Source organism: Carassius auratus, chromosome 3 (assembly GCF_003368295.1).
Source record: "Carassius auratus strain Wakin chromosome 3, ASM336829v1, whole genome shotgun sequence".
Lineage (NCBI taxonomy): Eukaryota > Metazoa > Chordata > Actinopteri > Cypriniformes > Cyprinidae > Carassius > Carassius auratus.
In genome coordinates this window covers 13,768,543-13,783,383 of record NC_039245.1, presented here as the reverse complement: position 1 = coordinate 13,783,383, position 14,841 = coordinate 13,768,543, and the positions used below count along the sequence as shown (strand labels likewise).

The window sequence follows — 14,841 nt, the reverse complement described above, 5'->3', positions numbered from 1 at the left end:
AATTAATCAAATTAATTAATGACAGGTTAAATGGTCTAACAGATGCTGTAGAAGAAATAACAAATTAAAATTGAGATGAGAGATGTGAAATCAGCAACAAAAATGTAATTTCAACAAAAAGCAAAACGGAATAAAATTTCAAAAATGGCTTCACACGCTTTAAACCTTATAAGCATAATGACATTCAACATTTTATATGTTTTAGAAATTACTGAAAAAAGATTGGCATGGTAATTAATGAACATGACATTGACTACGTTTACAAGCTGTTAAAATTCGGGTTATGGTCGGGTTAAGGTCAATATTCGGGTTTCTGAAACATTCAGGATAACCCGTTTACATGCGTGAGCAGAGAGAGTTACTCCTGTATACATGGTATGTGTAATCAGTCGCCAATATCCCGATGTAAACGGCGATGCACGGTTAGCGTCTGGACATAATACGCAATATGCGTCATTTCCGATTCTTCTTCCTGTATCCAAAGACTCAAAAGACCAAGATTCCTTGCGAATAGAACATGCGCAGAACACACATTTTGATGGGGATATGCCGACCAAATATTCGGGTTAGAAAAGGGGTACCCCAGGTATAATATCCCGGATTTTTGCCAGTGTTTACATGGCCGTGCGCGACCGGGTTATTGCTAATATCCCGGTTTTGAACGGGTTATTGGCTGCATGTAAACGTAGTCAATGTTAATGTATGTGGTCTTGGCAGAATAGATCTGATACTCTGCTGCTGCTCAAAACATTCACAACATACTGCTGTGAGCATGTAGGAAACACTGCTACTGCAGATTTAACATATATGAATAAACTCCATAAAACATACTAAATCACTCCATAGCAGATCTATACAGGTGGAGCTGGGGAAGGTGGAGGGTTTCAAATGTACGCTGCAACTGCTACGGCAAGCACTAGCCAAGTATTTGAGTGTAGACCTACAAACTCATTGGCTGCTGATACAGAAGAGAACTAATCAGACATGAGAGTTTTAAGATATTGCTGCAATTTTAAAAGACATTTTATTGGTCATAACTTCTGTAGAAATATAGTACAGACTCTGAACTAAGAGGAAGATTTGTAGAGTGTGTTGACTGCCAGCGTTCATGTACACTATTAAATGAAGTATACTTTGTCACTCGTTCATCGCGTGACAGCCCCATAAGCATAACAAATGCAGTCTAAACCAGAAAGTATTGATAAGTTAATCTCTCGAGTCTTCGGGTTTGAGTCATATGTTTTTTTTGTTTTTTTTTTGGTCACGTGAGGTGACAGCATTAGATAGAGAAATTAGTTAATGTACTGGGCTTTGGGGGCACAAGCCCCTGCCCTTTTTCAAAATTATTCAAAAGTGCCCCTCTCAGACAAATAGCAATGATATTGTGGTCAATAAAACAAAATACATATGAATTCTAATTAACATGATGATGTGTACAAAATCCCTAACCAACACCAATCAGCATTTCATGAAAATATCATAGGTGCCACCTATAGGCCTGTTATGTGAAGTGTAGGCTGGCGTAAAATTACTTTTATTTTAAAAAATGTATATAATTATGCAGCATTATACAAGTAATGAATATAGTAAAAAAATATAGGAAAAAAAATATAGGAAAAAATTTAATATTGTTAAATATTATCACAATATCAAAATAATGTTTTTCTATCTTTAGATAATTTTAAATATCATTTATTTATAGATTAAATCATTCCTCCAGTCTTCAGTGTCACATGATCCTTCAGAAATCATTATAATATGTGATTTATTATCAGTGATGGAAACAGTTGTGGTGCTTAATAATCTACTTTTCTGGGGTGCATTGATGAATAAAAAAAAAGAAAAAAAAGAAAAGCCTTTATTCAAAACAGAGATGTTTTCTAACAATATAAAGCTTTACTATCACAGTTTCTATCAATTTAACAAATCCTTCCTGAATAAAAACAAATTATTTCTAAAAAAAAAAAAACTGACCTCAAGCTTTTGAATGGTAGTTTGTAACAAAACATATATTTTAAATAAATGCTGTTTTTTCTTCTTTTTTCACTTTTTTTTAAATCAGAGAATCCTGTAAAAAAGCATCACAGGTTTCAATATCGATAAATCAGCATTGCATAAAATATGTATTTTAAATGTATTTTTAAATCTTAAATCTAAATTAGTAATGTATACAGACTTTTGACCTATAATTTATTTATTTATTTTTAATATAATTTTTATAATTATTTACATTGCCTCTATTTTACATTTGAACCCCTGCCCCTGAGGAAGTCTCTGCAAGTCCATGAGCTTCGGTGTAAATATTGTAAATATTTGATTTACACATAGAAAAATGAAATATACTTTGGGCTTTACTGTCAGTCGTTAAACATTTCTATCATAAAACAGTCAAATGTAAAATGTTTAGCAACCCACACCTCTCTTAACCACACACTCTTCCACCATTAAAACTAAGTATCATGTTGGAATTCACGCTCATCTTTTGTGTAAAGGCCTGGCTTCTTTGATTTGATTGTCCATCTCACTCATTTGGACATTAATGAGCACTGTTAGAGCACTGCAGAAGACAAGCCTAAAAATGTAACTTTTGAGCACTGCGTAATCTGCAGCATCACAAATATCAAATACTGGGGGTACAGTCTGGCTATTTAATTTTATTGGTGAGTTACAGCCCTAAAGATTAATTCATTTAAGAAGATGTTTTTACTTATTTCTCTGGTCTTTTCCCAATTGAAGAGTGGATGGTTTTTGTCAGAATGTGATTTTAGGACTCCTACACCAGTGGCCATGAGAATTTGTTCCACGTTACTCATTTAAAAAACTGTATTATTGTACCAACAGCTCCACCAACAGCTGCACCAACAGCTGCACCAGCAACTGCACCAGGAGGTCCACCAATAGCTCCAAGAGCTGCACCAAGAACACCACCAACACCTGCACCAATACCAGTATGTTTCATACCAGATATAGAAGCTAAAAAAATGAACCTTCGCTCATACTGCCTATAAAATTCTTCAAATTCAGGGTTACTTTGTGCTCTGCTCTCCTGTTGTTTTCTCCATTCTTCCTCTCTCTGTCTCTCTGCTTTAAGTCTTTCCATTTCAGATCTCTGAGCTTCATACTCTGTTCTCATATTCTGCATTTGGATTCTGACTCTCTCAATCTCTATTTGTTGTTTTCTCCATTCGTCCTCTCTCTGTCTCTCTGCTTCAAGTCTTTGAGCTTCATACTCTGATCTGATTTTCTGTAATCTGACTCTTTCTTTCTCCTCTTGTTGTTTTCTCCTCTCTTCCTCTCTCTTTCTCCATTCTTCCTCTCTCTGTCTGTATCTCAGAGCATCTTCATACATCTGATTACTGTAGTATCCTCCATTCTTCTCTATCATTGTGTCAATCTTCTCCAGCAGATCTGTCACCTGCTCTCTGTTATTCTGATCTTCATTGTTGAAGACGTGAAATCTGCCTCCACACTCTTGAACTAGATGTCTCATACGATTGTTTCCCTTAATGAGATTCTCTATGGACTTTCCTTTCAGCTGATCTCCATGAGTGAAGAGAATGATGGAGTATTTTAACACCTCCTGACCAAACATCATCTCAATCATCTGAGGAATCTGCTGCTCATGTTCAGTGAATCTGTCAATTACTCTGAACACAATGAGAAAAGCGTGAGGTCCAGGACTGGACATATAAACACTTCTCGCTATCTCTTTCTTTACCTGCTCATCTGTGTTCTCCTCATCTCGTGTGTCAAACAGTCCAGGAGTATCAACTACAGACACATATCTTCCTGAAAAAGTGGCATGATTCACTGAACATTGAAAGGTTACTGAATTTAAGTCAATCTCAGATTTAAACGCTTCCTGTCCCAGTATTGTGTTTCCAGATGCACTCTTGCCAAAACCAGTTTTACCCAGAAGAACAATCCTTCTAGTTGAATGATTAATGACATCAAGATCGAGAGTGAATGTTGTGACTGTTGTGATCCGTCTGGGCAGCATCCCTCCTTCTGATGCTGTATTAAACACAAAAGAGATGAAAGCAGTCATTTAGATGCTTATGAGTTCACTACCGGATGTAAGTTGTTAGTTGGTTGCATACAAAAACTTGCACTGAGATATATCAGAGAATCAGCTGAATGTTAGCTAAAATTATATTAGCATTTTCCCCATTTTGATAAAAAATCTAATTGTATTTAGTTAGTTGACCTGGTTTGAATAGTGAATTTGCTAGTTTACCGAATCTAAAATCACAACACTTTATTGAAAACATGAATATTAGAAGTAAATTAACTTCAAAGGCCCATAAAGATATTAAAAACACCATGGAAGTAGTGCAAGTTACTCCACTGCATGGCTTAACTGTCATTTTCTGAAGCGACGGGAATGCTTTTTGTGTGGTGAAAACAAACACTTCCACTTCAATCTCCAATGCGCATTAATAAGAGATTCAGAAAATTACAGCTAAACCACTGGAGTAACATGTACTTCATCTATGATGTTTCACCACCTCTCTGGGTCTCTGAAGTGAAAGTTGCTTAGGCTGTCAATGGAGGGACAGAAACTTAAAATATCTTCAGTTGTCTTGCGCACAGTCCTGTCCACGCAGCTTTCAGAGTACCAGTGATGTGACATCACTAAAGAACACATGACTAGAATAGGGAGGTGAGGTAAATTAACAGACTGCATAGTCTGAGGAATTAATTATTAATTTCTGTTTCTCATAATTTGACCTTGGTTGCAATGTATTTTTTTCTTATTTGAAATGTGACCATCAACATTTCAGAAGTAGATGTGTTGGGGAATTTTGCTATTAACAAGTAAAATTATGTTATAAACTAAATTAATATTTGGTTTTTATCAACACCCACCATTTACCAGACATGTTGTTTGGATAATTTTAGCAAGGAGCAGTCTGGCCTGGTCACTTGGTCCTTTCTTCATCATGTTGTTGAAGACATGGTATCTCTGATCATACTTCTCAAGTGTCTTCAGTGCTTCATTTCTCTCAAGAGATTCTTTTATTGTCGTGTTTCCTCTATCTAGTTCATCTCCTCTGGTGAAGAGAATCCAGGTTTTATTCAGGCGGTTTGGTCCCAAAAAACCCTCAATCTTCTCCACAGTTCTTCTGTCTTCTGCAGAGAATCTGTCGGCTTTGATGACCAGCAGAAACACACAGGGACCAGATTCACAACTCTGGAAAATACTCTTATATTGGAGTGACATCTGATTCTCGTTGATCTGACTCTCATATAATCTTGGTGTGTCATGAACAGTGACTGGAATCCCAAAGATGTTCCCGGATACAACAGCAACATCTCGTGTGACTAAAGAAGGGCTTTCATTTGTCACAAAAACTTTTCGTCCCAGTATTGTGTTTCCTGACGCACTCTTTCCAGATTGTGCGGTCCCCAGTAAAATCAGGTTTAAATGTGCATTTGATTCCATAACTGATGTGTGACCTAAAATTAAGAAGTATATACTGTGAGACAGCATACCCACATGGAAAAAAAAAAACGATATAAACATATATGTTTCAATATAGGTTTTGATATAGGATTTTAATATATGTGACATATATAAAATTGACCGGTTTCCTATATTATATGTACATATATGTACATATATGCACACATATATATATACACATATATGAACATATATATATATATATATATACATATGCACACATATATTTACACATATTTACACATATTTACATATTTACCTATATAGGTACATATATGCACGTATATATGTACCTATATGTTCACCTATAATAGTAAAATTAAAATCCATAGCTGCTAGGCAACATAAATAAAAGTCCAAAATATAGAAATGTACATTATTTATTTACTCAAAAACAATAAAATAGTACAAGAACAAAATAAGACAAAAACTGAACAGAAAAAAAAGTATCTTTATTATTCTTTGAAGGTCTGTCATGACGCGCCTCATCATCCTCCGCCTCCTCTTCCTCTTCCTTCCTGCACTATCAAATGACATTTGATAGGGTGTCCGAGATTTTTATTTTTTCCTTTCTTTTTTCGACACACACATTTTTTAGAGGATAGGAATTTTCGTCCACACGGATCTGGCGTTTTGGAAGAGTGAAACCGATGTTTTGAAACCGGAGTGGATATATTTGAAAACGCCACCTTTGCGTTTCGTCTGGACGGCGAATCCATACATTTTCTGAAAATATAACACCATCAGCCCACGTCTCCCCCCTAGTCAAACACCACTACATCACGTAACAGCAACAAAAACATGAACAAACACTGAACGATTGTATTTTTTATTAACTAACATTAACACGGATTAATAAATGTATTGTTCCATGTTCGTTTATGTACCACGCGCAAGGTTTATCATCAAATCCATGTCTTCTTCTACCTTTTAAGTGTATCTCTGTGGCAGAATTACAGTGCCACATGCTGGTCTGGCATGTATACTAAATCGGTTTCGTGTGGATGCGGATATTTCTTGAGACGAGAGGAAAAAAGATCGGGGGTCCGTCTTCCGTGTGGATGGGGCCGAAGAAGTAACAGGTACTTATGGTTATGGATAGAAATGTAGCGGAGTAAAGACTACAATATTTACCTCTCAAATGTACGTGAGTAAAGTCATGAGTACTCCCCAAAAATGATACTTGAGTAAATTACAGATCCCTCAAAACTGTACTTAAGTACTGTACTCAAGTAAATGTACTCCATTACTGTCCGGCTCTGTATATCATGTTAATATATTGCCATAGTTAAATTCCATAACATGCCAATTACATGTGATACCAATTTCACGTTCGCACATATATAAGTTCTTGCATAATTTTTTTCGTTATGGCCAAACGCTTTGAAAATCCCGCTGTACTCACCGAGATTAGAAAAGCAGTCATCAGTGAAATGTTGTGAACACAACAAGGATTTGTTGTACTGCTCTGGTATTGTGGTGAAAATGAATTTTAGCCATTGGTTCTTCTGATCTTCATTCTTTGGCAGCAGTGGTGGACAGTAACGGAGTAGCTTTACTTCGTTACTGTACTTAAGTACATTTGTCAAGTATCTGTACTTTACTGGAGTAGTTTTATTTCGAGTAACTTTTACTTTTACTTCACTACATTCCAAAGCATAAAATCGTACTTTTTACTTCACTACATTTCATAAAACATATCGTTACTCCCTATAATATATCACGTGCTCGGACACGCAGAAGCGGTGTCTGATTCATCATGAACGAACTGAGTCTTTAAATCGGATCGCGAATCGCACCAAACGATTCGTTTACGAATTAGAATGATCCGATTGCAGCAGCTGTTCTGGAGTCGACCACTCACTGATTCAAATGAACCGTTTAGTACGAGTCTACAGAAGTAAGAACCGGGAGATCTTGTGAGCGCGCGTGCGTCTGATGTTGCTAAAAGTAGGTTATTAATGTCGAAATTTAGGATTAATTATTGTAACTGAAAATCATATTTAGGTCAAAATTGTCAGTTGTTTGGGAACTAAATCCGCTGTAAAGAGTGATCTGTTTAAGCCCACTGAAATGCTCGAGTGCAGAGGATGCAGAGCAGACACATCAATCAGCGTCTCTGTGTTTTAGGTAAAAACACACACACACACACACACACACACACACACACATTAAACTAACACAGATTATATAAAATAACCCGTGCATGTTCAAATTCCCCGCTGCCGTAATATTAACAGTTTTATTAAAATGCTACTATGTGACGTCTGTTTTTATATTGTTTATCAACAGTAACGTTATATTGTTTGGATTAACTAGACGAGTAGACAGACATGAATGTTTATTCATAACCGTACTGAAAATAAGTAAATATTGCTAGCTGATGCTAACTGTCTACCTAACAAGCTTGCTGGTGCTAACTTGAGGTAATTTTTTATAAATAATGTCCAAATATTTTTATTCAACCACCTATATATATATATATATATATATATATATATATATATATATATATACATATATATATATATATATATTACATCTGGGGAGAAAAGAAAGGATGTGATGTTCAGAACATGGTAACTACAGTTATTATCAAAGAGGGGAAGAGATGCACCCCGTTTGGCCAGGGGTGTTTTTACACCACAGACAAGATTTGAGAAGGAAAAAATCATTATGAAAATATAATTATATTTTCCTTAAAATGTTCTTCTTAACTTCAGGCCTTATTATCATGTCATATATTACTGTGATGTTCTGTAAAACAACAAACTTTAAAATACTTAGTTCTTACTGGTGAAAATCAGTTGGTCATCTCTGTTTTCTCTCAGGTACATTACAGTGTAAACTTCACAGTGAATATTACTCTCGTCAATGTAGTCCATATCAACAACAAAAATATATCTTGACTCCATATAGTGGTTATTTTGGAAAAAATCCCAGGGCCCGTATTCATAAAGAATCTTAATGCAAAAAGTAGCTCCTAGTGACAAAATTCTAAGAAAATTCTTAGAAATGTGGGCGTTTACTCTTAAAATTAAAGAAAAAATCCTAGTAAAGAAAAAAGTAATTCAGAAAGCATCTTAACCCTTAAAACAGGTCTTAAGGTAAAACTTGTTAGGAGCACAGACAAGGACTTTTAAGAGACTTAAGAGTTTCTTTAGCAGAGGAGAAAATGGCAGAAAGACGAAGAGGCAGAAGAAATGTGTTGCAGACAATGGATGACAGGGAGTTAATAAGACGCTATAGATTATATAATAATTTTTTATATAATTAAAATTTAATATATAAATTAAAGTAATCACTACATTACGATATTTGGCAACTGGGAAAATGCAACAATGCAATAGTGATGATTTGGGTCTGTCACAACCTTCTGTAAGCAGAGTGATCACAAACAATTACAGCACTTTCAGAACATCTTATTGTGTCGCAGTTAATTTTGTTTCTGGACATTCCCACCTTGCATGCTCAAAAAACTGCATTTATGAATATAGCAGGCTTATAGGTGCGCACAAACAGGGGGAATGAACCGTTAATAGTTTGTGCTATACGCTCCGATGTCTGGAAATTAAAAGCATGGTAAATAAAAAAAGGATTTATATACACACATATAATGTGTGTGTGTGTGTGTGTGAGAGAGAGAGAACGGTCAAATAGGAAAAATTAGGCATGTAAATTCAAAGTGAGAATTAGAATAGACCCTTTACTTAAAATCACTCTTTTTTTTCCTTCTTGGACAACCAACCAATCACAGTCTTCAAAAGATTGTGTCATACATAGCAATATGGTCAACCCCGCCTCCTCACTAAGATGAAAGTTTTTGTCTTTTCCTTACTCAGAGTTGCTCTCAGATCGGTCCCGAATCGCTCTTAAGCTAAGACTCCTACGTAAAAGTTTTTAAGCTAAATTAAGAGTTTTCTGAGAGGATTCTTAGAATCTTTATGAATACGGGCCCAGGTATTTTGAGCAGTAGCATTATTTTAAAAAAAATATGTGCTAGTATAAAATTAAATCAAGTAGCCTATATAAAATTTCAAACATCTATCTTTCAGTACTTTTTTACTTAAGTACATAAAAAATTGAGTACTTTTGTACTTTTACTTGAGTAAAATTGAAAAAGGAGTACTTTTACTTTTACTGGAGTAATATTTTACTATACGTATCTGTACTTTTACTCAAGTACTTGATTTGTGTACTTCGTCCACCACTGTTTGGCAGTGAAAATAAAACAAACTTGCCTTTACAATTAAAAACACACAGTCTCCTCGACATGATGCTATCACACCAACCAGAGCGTCTGTGTGGGGGGGGTGGGGGTGGGTCAGTTCAGAGTTCAGTTTCTCCCAAGACGGTAGGCGGAGATTATTATGCAAAGTGTTCCTAGTGACGTACATAGAGATGGGCAAAATATTTGAAATCTATAACGACTCGTTTCAGTGATTCAGAGTCGACTCCTTACTTTAGAAGCCAATAACTTTATAAATCGTGTACTTTTTGGTTTAATTATTTGCACATTGTTTATACTGATGGACAGTTACATCATACACTGTAATACAGGTAAAGATTTCCCATCTGTGTGCCTCTTTAAACAGCACGACTTGCTTTCAGTGGAGGTAAGTAACGAAGTAAAAATACTTTGCTACTTTACTTAAGTATTTTTTTCGGGGATCTGTACTTTACTTGAGTATGTTTTATTTGCATCTACTTTCACTTTTACTCCACTACTTTATTAAAGACAAAGTTTACTTTTTACTCCGATACATTTCCCCATGCCCGCTTCAAGTATTTATTACATTGATTTTACAAACCAATGAAAAATTTGGTTTTCTTTTGAAAAAAAAGAACGCGCGACTTTGCGAGTTCTTTGCCAACATACGCTCACGCAGCAGTTAGTTCGAGGTGGAAGATGACCGCTAAAATAGGTGATAGTGCAGCTCTTGCTGTCCGCAATGATCCTGAGATTCCCGACAGGGATCACCCATGGCCATATCTCAAGGATCTGTTTGAATTCAGATTCCGTTTGGCTGAAATGTCTTCTTTGCCTGCCACGGGTGAATGAAATTTCAGTCGAATGCGATTTTCATGCTCATCTCATCAGTAACGCTCCTGTAATTAGTAGTATATATTTCCAGCATATGCGTTCAGATCAGGGTTGCCAGGTTTTCACAACAAATCCTGACCAGTTGCTTATTAAAACTAGTCCAAAACTAGCCCAAACGCGTTTCCAGGAGGTTCCCCGATAAAAATTGCTTCCCGGGGTTAAAATATACGTTTATTGGAAGGGTTGCCTTGGTAAAATTCACATTTTAGGTGCTAAATATCAAGTTATTGGGATTGGGTTTTCTTCGATCAGTAGACATGAAAACCAACCGCAGACTTGGCAACACTGGTTCAGGTGGAGCGGCAGTTACTACACAGAGCCGTAGTCCACCGACAACTAACACAAAATCAAAATCGAGAAAAAAAATCTATTTTGTGTAGATTGTCAGTGAATTACGGCTCTGTGTAGTATATGCCAACCAGTGTTGCCAAGTCTGTGGTTGTTTTTCATGTCCGCAGGTCGAAGCGACAATACCAATAACGTGATATTTAGCCCCTAAAATGCGTACGACAAAATTTTAATTTTGGGGAGAACGAACTTTTTAAAGAGGTGGTTCTTCCTCATTGATATTCTGAAACAGTCTTACCTTGTATCTTGCACATCTTCTGTTTGATGCAGCTATGATGTTATGGAACATGTCTATTGAAAGTTCAATCCCTATACTGCGATAAGGTTCTTCATTGTCTCTTCTGATTGAAAATCTAACAAATTCTTAAGTATCTAATCTCATCATTTGTTCAATTAAAACATTGCATATCACTCCCAAAACAACTGATCTTCTTAATTATTGATATTTACAGTTCATTTGAATATTTACTTTTTACTTCCGTAACTTAAAGGGGGGGTGAAATGCTCGTTTTCACTCAATATCCTGTTAACCTTGAGTACCTATAGAGTAGTACTGCATCCTTCATAACTCCAAAAAGTCTTTATTTTTATTATATTTATAAGAGAAAGATAGTCTGTACCGATTTTTCCCGGAAAAACACGAGCGCCTAGAGGCGTGACGTGTGGGCGGAGCTAAAGAATCACGAGCGCCAGTAGGCTTTTGAGTTGAGAGCATGTGGAAGCTGTGACACAGATCCAGAGGCTGAAATTTAACAAGAGCAGCATCAGCAAAGGCAGTATGCTATGTGGTATGTACTGAAACTGTATATATTTGCTTAGCGGTTTTGGAAAATGACTAAGTTCCACTTTATGTCGTCTTTTTTTTTTTTTTTTTTTTTTTTAAGCTGTACATGTGGAAAGTGCAGTTTAATGACAACATCACATGTTGTTTACTTGATGTGCTTACGCGCTGATAGCTAAGTTAACAACAGAGATATTTGAAGCAGTTTTACTCACCGCATGTGGTTCCAACACACGATCGTGACTTTTTTTCGTTGGGACTGCATTATCCTTAAGAAATAAACGATGTGCAATCCGAAATGCAGGGAAAAAACAAAAACACTTGCACAACTCCGTTGATGCTCTGTAAATATAAACTCCATCCACTGGTCCCTTAATGCTGTTTCTCTTTTGGTAATCTGTGCAGGGTTGTCTTGCCCTGGCAACCAAAAACACACTTCTTTTGTGACTTTTCGCGACGCTCTCGCTCTGATCAGTGAAGTCTGTTGTGCTCTCAGTGCTCTGCTATACGGGAGCGCGCACTCTTCCGGCAGAAGTTCCTTAGGACCCATATAAGGAAATTCCGCTCCATCTAACGTCACACAGAGCCATACTCGAAAAAAACTTTCCGAAACTTGTGACAAACCGGAAGAGGTTTTTTTGGAACAAAAATACTCCTTCAAACGTACAACTTAATTTTTTAAACTTTGTCCATGTTTAGCATGGGAATCCAACTCTTTAACAGTGTAAAAAACTCAGTATGCATGAAATAGCATTTCACCCCCCCCCCCCCCCTTTAAGTATATTTTAAATCGGATACTTTTGTACTTTTACTCAAGTGATGTTTGAATGGAGGACTTTCTACTTTTACTGGAGTCATTTTTTATTTAGATACATCTACTTTTACTTGAGTATAACTTTTGAGTACTTTTACCACCCCTGCTTGCTTTGTAATGTTAAATGTTAAAATTAACTAATGGAAACCATCATCTATACTAGCAACACTTTAATAAAACAGGGTCTTTAAACAAAACATTAATTTGTTATAATTTGATACTCACGCAGATGTTGTGCCATTTCTGCCTTCAAGTTTCACAATCAAGTGAGAAATGTGGCTGAGGGGAAAAACAAGCGCTTATCAGTAGCAAACATATGGGCGATTATTGACCGTTGACAAGACGTCCCTCCGAAAAGTCCCGTCATGGTTGAAAGATAGTTCCAAAATGAAAGTTGAACTGATGTCTTTGACGTCATCTGGCCGTGAATTGCATGTCTTTTCTGCACGTCCTTGGACGTCTACATTTGTTGTCTTCTGGATGTTTAAATGCGCTGATTCATAGTTTTAGTGTTTGTGTGTGTGAGTGTGTATAAGCTTGCATATAAAATGATCACACACCCATTGTGTAAAATTGTGAAAGGCAATCAATTGTGTTCTGAGGTTTAACACATCTTGAGAAAAGTTCAAAATCGGTCCAGTCAATAAAACGTCTTAATCACGTGTACATCACAAACAAGAACACATTTGTGGACATATGCAAAAAAGAAGCATGATCTGATTTAGTACATTTTATTGTTTTAGAACAGTTTAGCATCTGTTAACCAAACTAAAATACCAATTACAAAATACTGAATTATTATATAAAGGGATAGTTCACCCAAAATTAAAGATTCTGTCATTTACTCACCCTCATGTTTCAAAACTGTTCTATGTTCTGACGATATTGTTTTCACATTTGCTTTACTGGGACAATGACGAATAAGAATATTCAAGATGATAAAAATCTAGTTAAAAATTAGTTTTTCAATGTAATCGTTTTATTCATTTTGGATTTCTGAAATAAGTTTACAGGCCTATCATTTTCATCAGAAAAAATATTTAATGACGGTTATCACAGAATAAAAAGTGATGAAATACTCAATCTTGAACTAATATTATTGTCGAGAATGTATATTTTTGCAGTATTTTTTTATTATTAATGTTTTATTATATAATAATAAAATATTATTTAATTGCATTTATTTTTAAATACTTTAATCATATTTAAAGATAGATTTAGATATATAGAATATTATTAATATTTGAACATGTGGGTTAATCACCTTGCAGGAGCCATTTTTTCCGGATGAAACGGAATTTAAAACTCGGAGGAACGAGAAGGCAGGGGTAAGTCTCGGGAGCCGAGAACATATCACACAAAGGGTAAGGACTCCATACAAACAACAGGGAAGGACAGCTATTTATAAGGAGACTATGACAATAGAATTCCGGCACCTGTGCGATTAACTGGAGTGCAATTACTGTGAAGACAGGACCAGACTAGAGGAATTATAGTGCCTATGGTGAAGTGCCTAGGAGAAGCGAGCTCACTAGGGAACACCCAGGAAAACAGAGACTGACAGCGTGACATCTTGTCATTGACTTACACAATTGTCTAATAAACACAAAGATATTTGGAAAAATGTTTGTAAACAAGCAGATCTTACAACCCATTAACTACGATCGTTGGAAAATAATTATGATAGTTAATGGATTGTGAGATCTGCTTGGCTAAATATTTGTACATTCTTACAAATATCTATGTGTTTATCAGAGAATAGGAAGGTATACAGGTTTGAAACATGAGGGTGAGAAAATGACAATTTTCATGTAACATGTAACAAGATGAATGAATCCAACCCATTCTCACTCCAAAGGCATCAAAAACCGAAGCATGGTCATGGGTTGATGAATCATAAATGAAACATTACAAAAATGTAATCAACATGCATTAAATTGTATTTAATTTTATAAAGATGTTCTGCTTTAAATGGGTATTAGGTCAGTTGGGGGGGAAACAGCATTTGTCCCCTCCCTCTTCAATATCACTGTGGTGCCTTTGAGAAGGACCCTTAACTATGAGTGTAACTGAGAGAAAGACCCTTAACTAGATGTGTAACCGTGAGAAAGACCCTTAACTAGGTGTGTAACCGTGAGAAAGTGAACAGGACCTTTCTGATAAAGACAGGTGATGTCCCCTGTAAAGATAATGCATAACAATAAAAATTACATCAATATACAAGGAGCAAGGCTACATGAATAACTTTGACTGTATCATTAAACATACCTTATACTAACCAACGTTAGCTAATTTTAGCCATACTCTGTAAATTTCAGTTGACAATG

General features: G+C 35.9%; 1 protein-coding gene across 2 annotated transcripts; it reads right to left on the bottom strand.

Annotated features, from left to right (window-relative positions):
* Positions 1 to 693: 693 nt before the first annotated feature.
* Positions 694 to 12,862, bottom strand: LOC113054965 (GTPase IMAP family member 8-like). Of its 2 annotated transcripts, none has more exons than XM_026220796.1 (3): positions 12,740 to 12,862; positions 4,870 to 5,460; positions 694 to 4,014 (listed from the first exon to the last, which is right to left on the bottom strand). In XM_026220796.1, the coding sequence occupies exons 1-3, from the start codon at positions 12,753 to 12,755 to the stop codon at positions 2,810 to 2,812; spliced, it is 1,812 nt and encodes a 603-aa protein (XP_026076581.1). In that variant the 5' UTR covers positions 12,756 to 12,862; the 3' UTR covers positions 694 to 2,809. The 2 variants fall into 2 exon arrangements, with proteins under 2 accessions (XP_026076581.1, XP_026076592.1); XM_026220807.1 differs by lacking the exon at positions 12,740 to 12,862 and adding an exon at positions 11,916 to 11,944.
* Positions 12,863 to 14,841: the final 1,979 nt, after the last annotated feature.